This window comes from Hibiscus syriacus, unplaced genomic scaffold, assembly GCF_006381635.1.
Source record: "Hibiscus syriacus cultivar Baekdansim isolate YM2019G1 unplaced genomic scaffold, ASM638163v2 tig00110607_pilon, whole genome shotgun sequence".
NCBI classification, from domain to species: domain Eukaryota; kingdom Viridiplantae; phylum Streptophyta; class Magnoliopsida; order Malvales; family Malvaceae; genus Hibiscus; species Hibiscus syriacus.
The window spans coordinates 258,644-278,258 of record NW_024062799.1 but is presented as its reverse complement, the minus strand read 5'-3'; the positions used below and the strand labels follow the sequence as shown (position 1 = coordinate 278,258).

The 19,615-nt window shown below is 34.2% G+C and overlaps 2 protein-coding genes across 2 annotated transcripts; one reads left to right on the top strand and one right to left on the bottom strand.

Moving 5' to 3' along the window:
* Positions 1-1,907: 1,907 nt before the first annotated feature.
* LOC120135359 (caffeoylshikimate esterase-like) lies at positions 1,908-4,225 on the top strand. The gene is made up of 7 exons (XM_039151637.1): positions 1,908-2,178; positions 2,280-2,370; positions 2,577-2,609; positions 2,843-2,989; positions 3,065-3,333; positions 3,409-3,507; positions 3,591-4,225. The coding sequence occupies exons 1-7, from the start codon at positions 2,152-2,154 to the stop codon at positions 3,921-3,923; spliced, it is 999 nt and encodes a 332-aa protein (XP_039007568.1). The 5' UTR covers positions 1,908-2,151; the 3' UTR covers positions 3,924-4,225.
* Positions 4,226-14,517: 10,292 nt separating this feature from the next.
* On the bottom strand, positions 14,518-17,135 carry LOC120135358 (UDP-glucuronic acid decarboxylase 2-like). The gene is made up of 7 exons (XM_039151636.1): positions 16,375-17,135; positions 16,119-16,266; positions 15,644-15,723; positions 15,442-15,525; positions 15,265-15,339; positions 15,067-15,159; positions 14,518-14,986 (listed from the first exon to the last, which is right to left on the bottom strand). Exons 1-7 carry the CDS (start codon positions 16,981-16,983, stop codon positions 14,753-14,755), a joined length of 1,323 nt encoding a protein of 440 aa, XP_039007567.1. The 5' UTR covers positions 16,984-17,135; the 3' UTR covers positions 14,518-14,752.
* Positions 17,136-19,615: the final 2,480 nt, after the last annotated feature.

The window sequence follows — 19,615 nt, the reverse complement described above, 5'->3', positions numbered from 1 at the left end:
CACAGGGTTTAAAGACTAAACAGTTTAGCAGTATTGGCAGCAATCGAATGGATTTAATAAGCAATCTAAATGAAATGGTTAATCTATTATTGAAATTACCAGTAAACTTATCATCAATTTCAATATGAAAAACCTAATAATAATGCAAAAAATTTCAAAATAAAAATAATTAAAAAAACTAACCATCGGTGGTTGATTTGGTTGATTTTCCATTTCTGACCGTGAATGATTGTGAGGGTGGCTCTGAGAGATGGAGATAGACGGATTTCGCCGGAGATGGGGACTGATTTCGTCGGAGATGGGGACGGATGTCGTCTTAGAGAGTGAGATATGGAGATGAGACTGAGTTGTGATTTAGGGTTTTAGGTTATGAGTTGCGATTACGTGATATATTGTGGATGGTTCAGTGTTCCGATATATTAATATTCGTGTTTGGAATTTGAAAAAAAATACGCGTTGCGATAATAATGGCGCTTTGAAAATCGCATTGCGATAGTCAGCATCGCGTTGCGATAGTCAGAATCGCATTGCGATAGTCAGAATCTCGTTGCGATAGTCAGAATCGCGTTGCGATAGTCATAATCGCATTGCGATTTACATATTCGCATTGCGATAGTCAAAAAATCGCAACGCGAATTTGGAAAATCGCAATGCGATAGTCAGAATCGCATTGCGAATCTGGAAACTGATTTACGATACCGGAGATCGCGTTGCGAATTATCAATCGCATTGCGATTTAGTTGGTCATTTTGGCAAATCCAAAAAAAGTTGGTTAAAATCGTATATTATAAGGCATTTTTGGTCACTGAGGTTATTTTCTCTTATTTATATTGAGGAAAATATCCAAACCTTAATTTTTAAGACCACTAAAGATAATATTTACGTTTCCTTTGATGATATTTTTTAAAATTAATTATTGGTATCTGATCTATTAACTGATTAATCTAAATCGGGTACTGCAGAGGCGAGGGCGACCCTCCCAACCCAGTTTGCTCCATTCACAAACACCAGGATTCGAACCCCTAACCTTGCTTAAGGGACCTACTACCTCATCCCACTAGACCAATTGGTTGTTGGTCTTTGATGATATTATTTATTGATGTTAATCTTAAGGGCCAAAGTAAACATGAAAGTAAACTATAGAATATATATATTGAATGTTTTGAAAGTCTATGTATTACATTAATAAATTTGATAGATTTCGGGAGATATTCGAATATTCCCTCTTTTTTATTTTTCTTTTTTTAAATAATTAATATATCATTTTTGAATATTTTTTTTATTAATATTTGATTAATAAAATGATGATATGTAACATTATTTTATTAATCAAATATAACTGAAAATAATGTGCTACTTGCAGCGAAGAAAGTATTGAGACCTTGGACCTCGTCCGTCACTAAACTTAAGGAATCTATTAATTTTAAATATATTTTATAAATAAAATAAAGAAAATGTTAATTAAATAATCCAATTAAGAATGTTATTGAAAAATCTTCCTAAACTGAATAAATGACTGTCCTTTTTTCCCTATGTATGGGGTAAGGGAGAGGTAAGATAGTAGAATGTCCTAATACCAGGTTGAGAGCAGCTTCCGTAAGAGACCTCCGAATTATGAAATGGTCTCCGTAAGACTCGATCCCATAACCTCAAGGTTAAGAACTTTCTGCTCTACCAACTGAGTTGGATGACCATTTCTTCCTAAACTGAATAAGATCCATAAAATCAAGCGAGCGGTGTGGATGAAGGTCAAATAAATATATATTAATTTCTATGACATCATTTCATTTTACTTTATCTCTTGGAATTTGGGAACATGAAACGGAAATACTGTCATTCGGTATAGTAACGTAAAAAACCATGAACGTAAAAAAGGTGAGAGAAGAGCAGGCGTTAGAGATTGTGTGGTGAGCGGAAGCTGTATAAACCAGACGAAACGCGACAAAACAACCTCTCCCTCCAATCCAGTAACGCTGTCTCGCTCATAGTTCTTTCCCTTTGCTTCCTCTCCTCTCCTTCCTTTATAATCTTTTGATTTCTCCAAACTCATTTGTTTCTTTCTTCATTCTCATCATCCTTATCTGCTTCCGTTGACCGTGTCCTCTTTTTCTGAGTTTTTTTTCTTGTGTGGAAAACAACAAACAAGGAGAAATGAGTATGAGAATCGAATACCAAGAGGTAAATGGCTTCTTCTTCGTCTGTATTTATTCCCATCTCCTTGCCTGTTGATGTTCATTTGTTTTCTTTTTTAACTCTTCATAATTGCGTGGGGGTTGTAGGAGCATATAAAGAACTCAAGAGGAGTTTTGTTATTTACTTGCAGATGGTTGCCTTTCTCTTCTCCTACGGCTCTTGTTTTCCTTTGCCACGGTACGCCCCCTCTCTTTCAACAACCACTCGCTAATAGCAATGGGGATTTAAATAACAATTCTAAATTGAAATAACCACCGCTATACAGCGATTTTATTACCGTCCGATACAGTTACTGCAATAACACTCATCATGTTTATAATCACGATAAATATGACCGTCGTCGTAATTTAAATTCTTTATTAACATCAATATTGTGGTTGCAGGTTATGGCATGGAATGCAGTGGATTCATGAAAGGTAATCCGATATTAATTAAAAAAAAAGTATAAGCTTCCCATTACATATTGTCTGCCATTATCTTCCTTTTTACAATTTTGTCGCCATTCTAATGCATAGGTGCAAGTGTAACCTCAAAGATAATGTATATAACAAGACAAAAATAAGTTTATCTTATCAACATTGGCATGACTTCTTTCAATTATACGCAAAGCCTAATAAAGCCAACATTTTCAATTCTGGCATTTTAACAGAATGTGGAACCAGGCTAGCCAAAGCAGGATATGCCGTGTTTGGGATTGATTATGAAGGACATGGAAAATCCCAGGGTGCTCGGTGTTACATTAAGAATTTTGAAAACATCGTTAAAGACTGCGATGAATACTTCAAATCTGTCTGCGGTATGTTTCTTAAACACTACGAATCACTTATCCATGACCCAAATCCTTAATCTGTCGCTATGGTTTATTCTTCAGCTGAGGAAAGATACAGGGAAAAGAGCAGATTTTTATACGGAGAGTCAATGGGAGGTGCAGTGGCCCTACTGCTCCATAAAAAAGACTCTTCCTTTTGGAATGGTGCTGTTCTTGTTGCACCTATGTGTAAGATATCAGAGAATGTGAAGCCACATCCAGTGGTCGTAAATATATTGACTAAAATGGAACTGTTTATACCTAAATGGAAGATTGTACCCACAAGAGATGTAATCGACTCAGCATTCAAAGACCCTGTTAAACGAGAAGAGGTGAGTATATATTGTTCTTTGTTTAAATCTTGGACTGGTCGTATTGGATTCATCCATTTTTAATGATTGGTGCAGATAAGGAACAATAAGCTGATATACCAAGGTAAACCCAGACTAAAAACAGCGCTGGAAATGCTTAGAGCCAGCATGAGCATTGAAGCTAGCTTAAATGAGGTTTCAAAATCTTTCCCCTATATGTGCCTCAACATGTTGTATCATCGGTCTTATATGATTCTTGGGGTTGGGTTTTTTGGCAGGTGACGCTCCCCTTCTTTGTTCTGCACGGCGACGCCGATACGGTGACAGACCCAGAAGTAAGCAAGGCGTTGTACGCGAAAGCAAGAAGCGAGGACAAGACCATAAGATTGTATCCAGGGATGTGGCACGGGCTGACGGCGGGAGAGTCCGATGAAAACGTCGAGATCGTCTTTGCGGATATCAGAGCTTGGCTCGACAGGCATAGCACTACGCTAGAGCAATTTCTTGAACCATTCGACGAAGGAGCGACGGCCATTGGCAGGACACAATCAAACGGGGGGCATTTGAGCAGATTGAAGGGACCTTACACGCGACATCACTCGGCAATGTAACCTCATTGTGTTAACTACAGTTGGTCTCTGACCCTGTATATTGCAAAGCCATTGAAGGGAGAAACTATTCAAGAACTGATCATATTGCAAGATGTGATTCAAAATTTCCCCAACTGTTTGGGTTCGATAGAATTTGTTTAGGGTTCCTGAATATATAATTGAGATGTTTTAGCTTTAGATGATTAAATGATTGTAAAAAAACAAGCTTTCTTTTGGCCCATTATTAGCTCATCTGCTCATGGGCTAAGTTGGACCAGACGGAGGTTTGATTTTAAAAATAAATTTCACGTCCGTGTTTAATCTATGCAAATTACCTATTTTCTATTTATGAAATAATATTTATATTATTAAAATAATATATATATATATACACACATATATAAACTATTTAAATTATATTCAATTTGAATCAAATAGATCATTTTGATTCACAAATAAACACAAAAGTATAAAATTACTGAATATATCAAAATTTTAAGACAAATAAATTATAAGAACAAACATTTAACATTACGATATAAAGTCAACAAAGAAAATTTGAACTATTAAAATGATAACGAATAATACAACATGATTAGAATTTAGTTCGATAAGATTACATAAGATTAAGAATATTTTTTTAAGAAATTGAAAGACAACGTTCGACAAGAAAACTTTGAACTATTAAAAATGTTGACATGACTCATTAAACATGTGACCTGGAACGTTTTATCACACATTTGACTGATCAAAATGTTTGATCGACGTTTTTTTATCTCCGCTTCTTCTTCACTCACCATGAAGAGAAGCATTACAAAACTCATAGGTGCAACACCCGACGATTAGTGACTCTTTGTAGTTGCATTGCAAGTCCATCTTTAACTGAGCTGGTCATAATGCGAATATAATCCTTCATCTTTTCATCCTTGATTATTTTTATCGAGGTAGGGATGGTGGGTTGAACAGGTATGCTTTTTCAATTTTATACATTTGTTGCACTCTATCATCTTTTGTATCACTGGTTCTCTCTCTTCCTCTCTGGTACTTCTTTGTCATCCTTCAGCTTTACTTGAACTATGTCCATAGTTTCTTTCATAACAGTTACAGAGGCCAGGCCACAACAGCTGAGCTCTCATCTTTCTAAACATCGATAAAAGGAGGTGAACTATGACCCATTCGACGATTTAGAATAAAAGCAACATATTCTTTATAAGAGCGTGTATCAGTGCTTTCTTTTTTATTAACAATTCACTGTTCTTAAAATATCTTGCAGCTTTCTTAGTGGACTCTTAGCTTGCTTTTTCTTTTAGAGAGAGTTCACTCAATATTTGTGCTTCGTTTGTTCAATGACTGTTTTGCAATGGCATCCATTCTTTTTGGGTGGTGGCAATTCAGGTTGATTATTTTTAGGTAGTATGCTTACTTTATCAAAGCAATTTTAATTATTCCCTTTTAAGAAGGAATAGAAAAGAAGTTGATCCTACTTTTTCTCTTTTTTATGTGTAGTGTTGCAGTTTCAATAAAGATGAATGTCTTCCTCTTTGCTCCATCTCTTTTTATACTTATGTTAAAGGTGCATTAACTTCTGCTTGATTATGTTTTTCTAGTAATTTACAACCAGGTTAAACAGTTTACACATGTCCTTGTTATCACCTCTTATAACAGGCTATGAATATTAGCTTTAGCTGGTGCGGCATTTGTGCAGGTGTATGAGCTATTCCTTTTTGGCCCTTGATGACTCATTATTAGCATTGAAATTTCCTGATAATCGGAATTTAAACTTGTAATTTTCTTGCTTTATCGATAATACGGGAAATAAATATAAATCTCCATGCATCTTAACTTATATTTAATGTGGTTAGGTGAGTTGGACTACTGCAAGTAATTTTGTGGCAGAAGGCATTGCCTGTTAATATGTTTAGTATTTTCTATATACAGTAAAAGTTTCTGCGGATTATAAAGAATATGTTGCGTTTATTTTAGATCATCGAATGAGTCATAGTTCACCTCCTTTCATCCATGTTGAGACAGATGCGAACTCAGTTGGTGAGGCATGGCCTCTCCAACTGTTATTGTAACACTCAAATTCCATGGATTCGAGTGTAATACAAAATCATTGAGATGACTAACCATTTTTTTTTAAATCACACTCACTTTAAAGATATTTACACAATGTATGAAACCATAACCATTTACAAAAGCAAAGCTCCAATTTAAAAACCCGGTAGATAAAATAAGGGTAAACTATAGAGTTGGTCACTTTTGTTTCAATTTTATAAATGTACGATCACTCGATCAAAAAATGTTAATATGTGGTCACTTTTTTTTCCTTTTAATTAAGACATGGTCACTGGGACATTAACCTCCGCTAGTTTGACGACGTGGAACGTGAGTAACAGGGTTTAATTTTTACTTTAACCCTTGAACTTTAGATAAAATACTAATTATGAACTATTTTATAAATTCAAAGTAATTTAGGGACAAAGCTCTAATTTACCCTTTTTATATGTTTTCTTCTCCCAACCCCATCTTCTTCCCTCTTCTCTCCAGTCGTGACCCTTGCAGGTTTAAATCCACGCCGCCAACTACCGTTCATCAGTGGTAAATACTCTGAACGGTGTGGGTTTAGGTCTGCGAGGGTCACTGTTGTAGAGAAGAGGGAAGAAGATGGGGTTTGTAGAAGAAAACATATAAAAAGGGTAAATTAGAACTTTGTCCCTAAATTACTTTAAATTTATAAAATGGTCCATAATTAATATTTTATCTAAAGTTTAGGGGTTCAAGTAAAAATAAACCCTTTTACTAACGTGTTACATCATCAAACTAACAGAGGTTAACATCCCAGTGACCACATCTTAATTAAAATGAAACAACAGTGACGACATATTAAATTTTTTACATTGAGTGATCATACATTTATAAAATTGAAACAAAAGTGACCAAATCTATATTTTAACCATAACATAAATAAAATAATAATTAAAATATTACAAGTTGACTCATTTTAAATCATGGCCTCCACATGCCCACTAAGTCCTCATCACTGTACTCTGGTACTTCGCGGAGTCTCATCCGATTATATAGTTGTCCACTTGCACTTCATGAAACCTAAAACTTGCGAACGAAAACACATTTTGAACGCTGAGCTCGCAAGCCTCGTACCACGCAATACCTCTACTATACTACATGCATTCATAAAATAAGCATGCTAACAAGTATAGTCATAGAAGTAATACCACTATGTCATCAATTCTACTAAGGCATCTATTCAAGGTACATCTACTATCATAATTATTTGAGTATCATGCTTCCCTTAGTCTACTACTAAGGGCCTCGCAATAAGTATACATAATCTTGTGTTTAACCATAGTATCATGCTATTATATATCATCACATGCAACACACAATCATCAAACACATATACTAAGGTAGGCATCATGGTGTGGTCGGAGGGTTTCGTTGCATCTCAGGACACCCCCTCTAGCCTACCTAGGGTGAGATTCTAAAATTTATACATCGGAAAACAACACCCGGCTAACTCACTCCTCATGAGTGTTCGAGCCTCACGCCCGCAACTAAAGTGCCTTAGTACTGACTAAGACATATCCAGATATTCAAACAAACAAGACGATCGTACACACAAACATGATAGGGTTCCCATAGGCAACACACATCAATCAATGCCATGCAATGACAAACAAGGTGGCTCAACTACTCACTATCATAGCTAAACACAATTGGGTGAGGTTATCCCTTCACTTGCTACTATCTTGGTCTTTTTTTTTCCTAGAACGTTATGTAAGAGTAAGTCGTATGGCATCTTATAAATAAGATTCTTAAGCTTTTATTGTATTCATTAGTTTTTCTTACTTATAAGTTCATTAGAGGAGTTTCAGTGATCCTAGACCCCCTGCTCGAGCCCATACGTTAAAGTTGGGTTTCTTGCCCAATTCTATACGATGGTATCGATACTAAGCTATTTAGTATCGATATCAACCCTACAATATCAATACTGTAACACCCCAAAATTTTGGTTAGTGACCAAAATGTAAAATTTGAAAAATTAGTGGCCAAAGTATAAAGTTTAGAAAGTTTATAGACCAAAAAAGGTAATTTTCAAAAGTTCAAGGACCAAAAGTTTAATTTTCAGGTTTTTGATCCCATAAATGAATATTTCACCCCAGTGAATGATGTTTTGGTTGTAATCAAATTTTTGATCCGAAATTTGTGTTAAAAGCAAGAAAGTGTTAAAGTTCGGTAAAAAATCAGTAAATCAGATCGAATAAGGATTTTGAGAAAATTTGAATGATATTAAATTAAGCTTAGAAATATTATTTCCATATTATAAAATGATGGAATATAATATGGATCATTGGATTTGAGAATTTATTTTCATGTTCAATTTGGACTGTTGGATGAAAATGGAAAGATTGAAAATTTTGGAAAAATGCATGGGAAAATTGTAAAGGGAATAATAATTATTCATATTTGAATTTGGAAAGATGATAAGTAACATGTGGCTTGGTATGGATGTAATTATCAAGTTTCATTAATGGTAAAATTGTCATTTCCCAATTAAATGAATTTTAAATTCATTTAAGCTTATTAAATGACAAATGCACATGAAATTAACTAGAAATTTCATGAAAATAATGCATTCTTCAACCCCCATTTCGTGCTCCTCATAGCCCTAGGTAAGAGAAATTTTATTTTTATTTTTGAGCAATTTCCTTTGGTTTTTGGGTTAAACCGTAAAATAGAAAATTGTTCTATTCGAAGTGCTCTATCATTTGGTACCATTATTGAAGGTTAATCATGTTTGGGTGTTAAATTCTCAAATTTTAGGGTTTGTTTTCATGTTAGGGTTTTATGAATTAATGATGGGTTTTGAGGTTATTGAGGTTGTAGAATCATTTTCAAGCTTGTATGATGACCGAAATCTCCTAGAAATGTTATTAATGATTCTTAACCTAAACCCTAATTTGGGGAAGTGTGTGCTTTGATGAAATTAGGTTAGGGGTTTAATTGTAGAAGCTTGGAAATGTTTATTTGAGGTTAATATCATGCCTAAATCAATTGAAATCAAGTGAAAATCATGGAACCCTAACCTTGAATAATTCGACCATGGTGTTTAAGGATGAGAAAAATTATGGAAAAATTATGTAAGGGCTGGAAACAATGTAGGAAGAATTTTATAAGCCTTAGAAAGTTATAGGGATCCTCTTATAATTTTGTGAAAGTTGAGGGACCTATTCAGAAATTATGGAAAACTATGAGATTAATGTGTGTTATAGTGTTGAAATTGATGTTAGGATGTGAAATTAGGCCATTTTGGAAAGTTGGAAAAAGTTGAGGATAAAATCACAAATACGGAAAAGTTGGGAACTTAAGTGAAAATGTTATGTGAAATTTGGAACAAAAGGAACTTAAATGGCCAATTAGAAGTGTTAAGGTCAAAAAGTATGTTGTGGCATAAAAAGTGTATCGAATGAGCATCGAAAGACTTTTAGGAATTTATTTTCTAATGTCTGCCTATGTAAGTACGATTCTAATATGTGGTTTATAATTGTATATGTTTTGTAAATGATGCTCATTCAGATTGTGTGCTTCAAATCAAGATCAAACATGATCTAATATAAGGAGACCAGGTGAGTGCATATTTAATTTGTACTTATGTTATTGAACGAACATTGGCTTACGATAAGTCAGTGACGGAGTTACTATGGTAAGGAGTGACTCCTAAATTTCACGTGTTTTGTGATTATTGCATATATATTCATTTGGTGAGGTAATAGAATTAGTGAATAAGCTAAAATTGCAAATTGGTGAAATCTGCCTAGAGTTGTGTTTTGAACAGTAAGTTAAGAAAATCATAACTCTAAAGAAATTATTAGAGGATGATATTTATATCGTTGGATTAATATATCTGTCTAGTTTTTAAAAAAAACAACGGATATTGATTTCAAGGTATAAACAAAAAGATATTAATTTTTAATCGATGATAGGTAAGAAAACAGGGCAGCAGATTATGCTCAAAACAGCTTTTGCAAGTCAACTTTGAAAATTCACTATAAATTGAACTAGAAGGAGTTCCTTATATGGTTAGATTTTTATTCGAGTCTAATTTCCATTGGTATAAACGAAATAATTTTTAAAGGTGTAGATTAATACATAATAATATTTATTTCAAGGTAGTGCAAACTGTCAAGATATGAAATTGTGATAAATTTTGAAATTTAACCAAATCAAAAGTAAATGATTAAGTTGAAGCTTAGTAAGCTTATATTTTGACTTGTTTATAATGTCAAAGCGAGGGCAAGGCATGCATAACATTATACATGGATGCTTTCTAAATCATCGGGTATGACTTGTGATAAGTCTACCTTATCTATATTGGCATGATATTTATGTCATTTATTATATATTTGACATATTCTTAATATGGAAAAGGTTGATTAAGAAATGCATCGATCATTAGTTATTATATATATATATATATATATGACATTTCGGGTATGAACTGCCTAATGTGAAATTATATTAATATATTTTGCTATGGATGGATTGAATAAATATAGACTATATGCCCAAGTATGAGGGTCAGTGGTATTGATGACATGTCATAGGAGTCCGACAACTGCATGTTTCAGCATTATAGTATACAAGGACACTTAGTGCAGGTGGTGGGCACAACCTTATGTGTCATATCCGGATCAACACTAGAGTGTAAACCTAGTATAGGTGGTGGGCATGACTCTATGTGTCATATCCGGATCAATACTAGAGCGTAAGCTTAGTGCAAGTTTACCACTACTGTGCATATATTTGGCTCGAATATCGGGATCCTCATAGGTTTATATTTTGGGCTATGGTTTATTGGGTAATAAATGAAAAGCATGTAAATAAGCTTAAGAGCTTATGAAATAAAAGGCAAGTATATTGGTAAGAAATTTTATATGTGATTCATTTCATGTTAATATTAGTAGCATGATTGAAAATACAGGTAAAGTGATCATGATGCATTAAATATTATTATTGTTACAATTATGTATTGCATTGCCTTGAACATTTCTATGATTGTCTTACTAAGTGTATACTTATTGTGTGATGATTTTCACGCGTAGGTAAAAAGAAAGCGAAAGGAGTAAGGAGATGAGCTTAGCATCAATCACCAAGGAATATTTATTGCTAACAGTGATGACATCCTATTGTGTTCCAAATTTTCTAGCTGGTATGTATACGAGTAAGAAATATTTGTAAATTTATAAATATGGTTAGTAATTAATATCATTAATAGTATGAATAAATATTTTGATATTAAACTATGTTTTAAATATTGATTGATTGGATTTTAATCAGACAGTTATAGACAATTTTATTTATTATATAAAATAGAGCATAACTATCTGTTATTGCCTAAAACCAGATTTGAAATAGAAATCGAAATTTTATCTTGATTTTTTCTAATTACTTATTTTATAATAAAGGTTAAGAATTGGCAATATTTGAAAGAAACAAAAATTTTACCCGGTTTGGGTTACAAAAATATTTTGAATAATTAGAGTGACATCTTTAACTCGTATCATTACACGTATACGAGTTAAGGGTGTTACAAATACCCACCCTTGGTACCAATATCAAAACTGTATTCTTTAACCTGAGGAGGCTTCAGAGCATTGATACTTTTACTTGGAGTATCAATACTTCTCTACTAGGTATCAATATCATTATGGGTACCGATACAAAAAATGGCTATTGAAATCTGTGACTTAATGTTAGTATCAATACCTCGCCCTTTGGTATCGATACTTGACAAACAATATCGATATTTTGTGAATAGAGTATCGATACTACCAAGCTAAAAACCCTAATATTAGTCATTTGTACTATTCTTACTAAGTCTTCATGAACAAGATCTCATTATAGAGCTAAATGTCTGATATCATTATTCAACCAATATGTAACTCATTTATTACTCGTATTAATGATTTCATTCACTAAGGCCCAAAAGGGCAATTCAAAAATCTTAGACCATCTCCAAGGGTATTCTAGTAATTTACCCCATTCACAAGTATACCAGATGTTTAAGGCTTATGAAAAGAGTACTTCATTAATTACTAGAGTCTTAACACCTTTTTAATATTGTGCTCTTAGGCTTTTTCTTATCACTTATTATGAATCAGGGATATTTTGGTCATTTTATCTATTCGAGGGTATTTCAACTTCAATCCAAGGTTAACGAGCAATAAAAAATATATTACCCCATTTCTTAAGGTCTTACACTTTTAGAGGAAATTTTGGACCCTTATAGGGCACTATTCACAACTATAGGCAAATTGGTAATTTCAGTCCTCTAAAGGCATTTTACGAATTTCCCACACTTGAGCTAGAATGTTTAACCTCAATAACTATCAAACTTCTCACTCTCGAGTTTATTAGACATCTAAAAGTCCACTAAACAATCATACTCTCCCTAAGTACCGGTACCAAAAATGACCTCGTAAGTCTTCTAAAATACTCTTAGTATCGATACCCTTAATGTAGTATTGATACTCTTTCACGTAGTATTGATACTCTTTCAGGTAGTATTAATACTCCCTTGAGTATCGATACCAAAATTCACTTAAAAAAAGACCCAAAAATCACCTTTTGTGTTTTTCAAAGGAAGAGTATCGGTACTCCCATCAACAATATCGTTACTTCCCTTATAAAATAGCTTAATTTCACCCAAAATATGAATAATATCGATACTATTCATACATTATCGATGTTGCAACCCCAAAATACCCTATTTGGCTCGAGAAACACCCTCAAACTCACCCTAAACACTTATGTTAAGGACTAAGTTGATTATTAAAGCTTATGTAAGTTATTAGGGGTCATTATGCATCATTTTTACACTAAAGTAACATCCAAAATTTCTATAATAACAAATCAAGAACCCAACCCCCACATGTTTCACTATACTCATACAAGAAAGCTATACTAAATGTTATGCACTACAAGTAGTAAGAAAGAGTTATAGTGTGTTACCTCAACTCCTAGCAACCCACAGACGTCTATATCTTACATAATGATCAACATTTTCTTAACCTAGCTCAATGAGGGGGTCTTTGCACCACTTTTTCATCACCCAAAAGCCAACCAACAATTCTAACATGAAAAAGAAGAATAATTGTTGTTAACCAAAAACTAAACCACATAAAAAAACTAATAAAAATCAATAGAGGAAGCCTTTGGGGCTAAAACCCTCCCAAAACTCCATGAGAGCTCAATATCACCATTTATAGACATGGTGAGCTTTTCATGAATCTCAAAAACTCTATATCGTGAATCTTACCTCTAGATTTCGGATGGGTGTTGATGAAGAAGAAAGATAGAACCTTTTATCCAAGTTCTCTAACTTGGGACAAGAAAGAAAAATAGAAGAAAGAAAAATAGAATAAGAAGAGAAGAAACGAAAGTTTTGGGAAATGAGAGAAGAAAAGATGGTTTGGCACATTGCCCAAAAAGGTCAAGGCAAGAAGTATAAAATCCTCCCAAAAAATCAGTCATATTTGCCTCGATAAGGAAATTACCCGTTAGGCCCCTCTCATTTTATTCTAAGCTTAAAAATCCCCTTTTTATCTTCTACAAGGTTGATTTCATACCTAATTAAACTAAATTTTGAACTAGTGGACCTTCATGATATAATAAATCTATTAAATAAATTAATGGGTCGATATAAAATGACTAAATTGGTATTTGGGGTGTTACAATTATGAAATAAGCTATGGACAAAGTTCAAGTAAAAGTACCAGAGAGGAAAAGAAAGGGAATCGGTGATATAAAAGATAAGAGAGTGTAGTAAATGTATAGAAATGAAGAAGTTTACCTCTTCAATCCATCATTCTCTACCATGATAGAAATTAAGAAGCTGAATGACGAGATTCCCATTACGACCAGCGTAATTAAAACTGTACTCACAACTTCAAAGGGTCACCGATCATCAGCTGTTGCAGTAGTAAGTTTTGTAATACTCATATTCATGGTGGTGGTTGCATGGTGAGTGAAGAATGAGAAAGAGAAAGAAGGAAAACGTTGGTAAAATGTTTTGGGGAGTCAAATGTGTGATAAAATGTTCGAAGTCACCGGCTTAACGTGCCTCGTCACATCAACATTTTGTCACCCAAGTAATAGCTGTTAACAACAAGTGATCAATTTATTACAAATCGACAATGTTAATGACAAATTTATTACTTTTGAAACTTCAATGAAAAAAACAGAAACTTAATTAAACTTTAGTGATCATTTTTGTAGTGTACCCTTTTAAATATTATATATATAGCAATCCATCTCAATAATCATCTAAGCATATTGAATGATAACTTCAGAAAAATATGAGGAATACACACACACAAACATATATATATATTATAGTAAATTAAAAAATGAAACTTAATGATAACTTGTAAAATTTTAAGAAAAAAACTTGATAAAAATATACATAATCACTAAGAGGAGACTTGATTTTCAAAGTTAACATGCATCATCTTCGATTATATGTTGTCACGTCCTTTGTGCAGATTCTAAACATAAGCATCTTTAATTAAAAGGTAGGGTAAAATACTGCAACTTTTTTAGATCCGTAAAGCTCACTGTAAAATTAAGTTTTCAAAAGGGGAAGAGACATCGAAAACTACAAAGATAGCAAACAAATAAATGTAAAAAAAAAAACTCCATCCCACATCTACTATAAAGAGACTTCCCGTTCCTGCTGCTTCCTCAGAAGTATGACCTTAATTGTTTCAATGGGGGAAAGCTCTTTTTCTGCAATCCATGTTTCTGTGAGAGAGTATATATATGCAACCTTAAGCTGATGAGGCAGCATTCTTGGTGGTGGTGCCGCCCTCCTTGTGATCACCAAAGATACGTTGCCGAAAATCCGAAACCATGAGAGGTAGACCCTTTCGGAGCGACACCTTGGGTTCCCAACCGAGCAACTCCTTGGCTCTTCCGATATCAGGCTTCCTCTTGTGTGGATCATCTTCTGTGTTTGGCCTGAACTCTATCTTCGCATTCGGGTCAATCGTTTCTTGTACCACCTATAACGTAATAACCCCCCTGACTTTCCATTGAATGTAGTAAATATTAATTTAGGCAGGGGAAAAAGAAAATGATTTACCTCAGCAAGCTCAAGCATGGTGAATTCACCTGGGTTTCCAAGGTTAAAAGGTCCAACGTGTTCTCCTTCCATCAAACGCATCAGACCCTCCACCTGTTTCAGCCCAGAGATTTAGTTTCAACCAGATAATACCGGACCCGGATACAATACCTCACAAATCTAGCCTACCCCAAATTCAGACAATAAACATAGTTTTACCAGATCAGAAACATATTGGAAACTCCTTGTCTGCTTCCCATCACCATACACAGTCAATGGCTCCTTCCTTAAAGCCTGCAAATATGAAATATTATTTAGTTAGTCAGATAAACAACTACACTTGAACAATCCAATACTTTCTTTTAACTAAATTGCCGAAAGGAATAAAAAGGGTACCTGAGCAACAAAGTTGCTAACGACGCGACCGTCATCGATGCACATACGAGGTCCGTAAGTGTTAAAGATTCTGGCAATCCTAACCTGAAACAGTAAAAAAATCAATATAAAACACGGGAATAGTAGAGATCATACTGTGTCGGCGAGAATAAAATATCTAATCTTTTTAATTAATTAAGCTTAAGAAGTATGTTAGGTAAACCTCAACGCCGGCTCCTCTGTGATAATCCATTGTCAACGTTTCAGCAGTACGCTTTCCCTCATCGTAACAGCTTCGGACACCTGTCATTGAACATTCAAATCAATTTATTTGGTTGGTTCCAGAAAAGCAGATTAAAAATGTAAACAATTCCAGAACTTAAGCAGGACCAAACAAATCTAAATCGATACTAAACTCCAAATTTACAGTCACAACAAACAGCACCACCCGCATATTGTCGGTTTTCTTTTCTCACCGTTCCAAAACCCAGAAAAAGGAAAAAGAAGTGATAGCAGATGTGAAAAACGTGGGATAAAAAGCAGAATTTGTTGGGCCAAAGGCCACTGATCACGGGTTTCGCGTGAAATGCTCCACAAGATCTAAAAATTTCTACAGCGCCGATGCCGGTAATACTCTTTACAACTTCAGAAACAAAAAGTTGTGTAAACCGAACCAAACTCAGTTCCAAAAAACTAACCGATGGGGTTAACGTTGCCCCAGTAAGTTTCCTTCTGAGGATGTTGCAGAGGATCTCCGTAGACTTCACTGGTACTAGTTAACAAGAACCTGGAACCGACTCTTTTTGCCAGACCTAACATGTTCAGTGTTCCCACCACATTTGTCTTGTAAAAACCACATTCGAATTAAGGACAAAACAAGATCGAATAATGCAAAAACATATAGGAATTTGAAAATTAAATATTGAGTAAAATAAATAGTGAAAAAAAGGATATGATAGTTTTGACGGGATTGAATTTGTAATGAACAGGAGAAGCAGGGCAAGCGAGATGGTAGATCTGATCAACTTCCAAGAGCAGAGGCTCAACGACGTCGTGTCGGATGAGCTCGAAGTTCGGATTCCCGAAATGGTGCATGACGTTCTCTTTCCTTCCGGTGAAGAAATTATCGACCACGATCACGCTGTCTCCTCTTGCTATCAAACGGTCCACCAGGTGTGACCCTACGAATCCGGCTCCACCCGTTACGACGATCCTCAGACCCTTACGCTTCAGCCCCAAAGGAATCTTACCGGTCGGATTGCCCGATCCGAAACCCAGACGGTGTTGGTAGGAGAACTTGTTCTGGGTTTCGATGGGGAAGTAGTTGATGGAATCGAGGATCGGGGTGTTAGTGTGGGGAACGAGCGGAGCACGTGAGGTTGGGAAGATGGTGAAGATCAGGGTGGCTATGGCAATGCCGAATAGCACGAAGAGGAGGCGCTGCTCACGGAGCAAGTAACGGGCGGCGCGTGTGACGGAGGACCATGGTTTGTCCGGTTTAGGTGAATATGAATCAGAAGCAGGCTGGGTCTCATGTCCTCTGTATATGAGCTCCGACCCCATCGGCCTTCGATTTCGAAACAAAAAAAAAACTAAACTCAAATTATAAGATAAAAAAAGGATAAATTTCTAAATGAATCTCTTAGGCAAATCGTGGGTAGCCCAAGTCGCCGACGTGTTTGAGGCAGAGTGGCGATGGGGAGGAAGGGGATTTGATGTAAGAAGTCAAGAGGAGATTAAATATAAATAAAGGGCTCTGGAACGGGTGGTATTACGGAAATGCCCTGTCCGGTGGCTCTTTTTTTTTCAGTTTGAATTGGAAAGTAAACGACCGTCATCAGTTGGAGAATTTCTAAAAGCTTTTTAAAATTCTATTTTTCACTTTTTTTGGTTAGGGATTTGTTTAGGCTATTGCCACTAATTATATTATTTGTATCGATTTGTTCTATAAAATATTTTTTGAGATATTTTTGTATTTTTAATTATAATTTGTTATTTTATTTGTCTCAAATCGTTAATATCATTAAACAAAAATTTAACGTTTGATTGTTACAGTCTCTACCACGACTAAATAAACGACAAACAGTTGATCCCTACATTTGATCAAATGATTAATTATCACGATCGATCTAAAAGATTTTTAGGAATTCAAAACCCTAAAATAAAATATTTCATTTACACCATTTTTAGGTGTTCGATCAGTTGCAAAAGTACAAGGATTTTGGTCGTGAGTGGTTGGTCGGTCACACATCCTTGGGTGTTCAGCTGATTAACGGAGTTGGTGGCAGCCGACGGTGGTCAAGGGATTAAAATTAAGGTTTTAAAAGTTTTGGGTTTTTTTAAAATTTAAAAAAATTAGTTTAAAAAAAAATATTTTTATTTTAAATAAAAATTCTCATAATTATCATAACGTGACACATGTCGCTCTCAAAGATTTTTAACGTCGGTTAAAGTCTAGACACCTACAAATATAACGTTAGAAACATTAGATATATCTTTTCGACAAAAAATTCTTTAAACACCAAATCATATTTTATGATATAATTTAGTCACTTATTTTCATTTGAAACCTTTAACCATAGGCCTAGTTTCTACAAACATACATCACCTATCATTTCTTTTCCGTCTAAATCCAGGTGCATGGTAAAAATTATGAATCATATTATTTTATTTAAAGGTAGGGATCGGAGTGAATATCTGATCGAATCGTGTCAAAATATTTTGAGTTGATGAGTCATATTTATAAGTCATATTTTATTTGAATTTTTTCAAGTCTAGTTGATGGAATTTCTATTTTAAATTTAATTATAAATATTTATAACATTGTAGTAATATTTGATTCCAATTAAAACAATTTTCTATAACCACCTACAATATTGTGATAATTAGATTCAATCAAAATGAATATTGTGATAATTCAAGAGTCACTCTTATTAAGATGATGATGGGAGGACTTGAGTTGAAAGCATACAGATAAAGAACAAATCTATTTAGTTATTATATTTCAATTTATGAAGTCAAATTATATAGACTCGATTGTTACATTTAAAGTCTTTAAGTTATTTAAACATAATCTGAGAAATTATAAATTTTATAGAATAAGATTATATCGAGGTTAGTGTGTATGCTTAATTGATGATTAAAATTGTTAAGTATGGTTTATTTTAGACAATAATTATAAAAAAAATGGTGTGATAAAGTAAAAGTGAATGTTTAGGATTAGGATTAGGATTAGTTCTAAAAAAGACTTGTTATTTGAGTGTCTAGTGCACCGATTATCATTTTTGTAAATGTATATGTGCATTATTTATTTTTATTCTTAATGTTTTAGTTCATAAATACTACGATAAATTAACACACGTTTTAATTTAATGAAAGTAGAATTTAAAATAAATAAAAGTGTTTTTAAAAATAATCCTTCGATGACTAAAACTAAATATAAGGCAAAAGATGCTGAACAGGTTCATTAGTAAACCAAACCTATCTCTCCAGCATTCCTTGTTTTGTGTATAAAATCCTTTGAACATAACTTTAAAGTGAAGTTAAAGGTGGGAAATGGTATACTTGGTCAGTTTCCTCGATGCTTGGATCCCAAATCCGTGCCTGTTCTGTGTGGGACCAAAGAGACAGGGCTTGAATCGCACGTCGTTTGGTTGGAGCATTCATCTTAAGCAACGTGTTGGGCAATGGCGGGGATGTCCCACGTTTTTTCCACTCGCCCACCCATTGCCACTGTCACCGCCTTCATCCTCGACACTGAACCCGTCAATAACGAAATTAAATCCCTATACTAGTCAACCGCCAACCCGAACTGTAAATACTAATTTTTACCTTAGTGAACGGAGATTAATTTGGCTTACAATTGACTTTTTAATCCTAGGATTTTGTTACTTGATATTATGGAAACGAATCAGAGTTACCATGGGGTAAAAAATTCAGTAATAATATTTTAAACGACAAGTCGCTATTGCCATATTATTTGGTTGATTATAAAATAAACTAATTGCAAACACAGCTGTGGGTATTAGAAATATGGTTTGAGTCGGCATCCAATAAAATAGTGTTGGTTAGCTGATAATAATGATTTAGTTAACTAATGCTGAGAATCGTTTAGCAGTTCAAATACATCCATCATGTCGTTTACATATTTCTTAAATTTGATTCGTTTAAAGCATTTACATAAAATGATACTGTG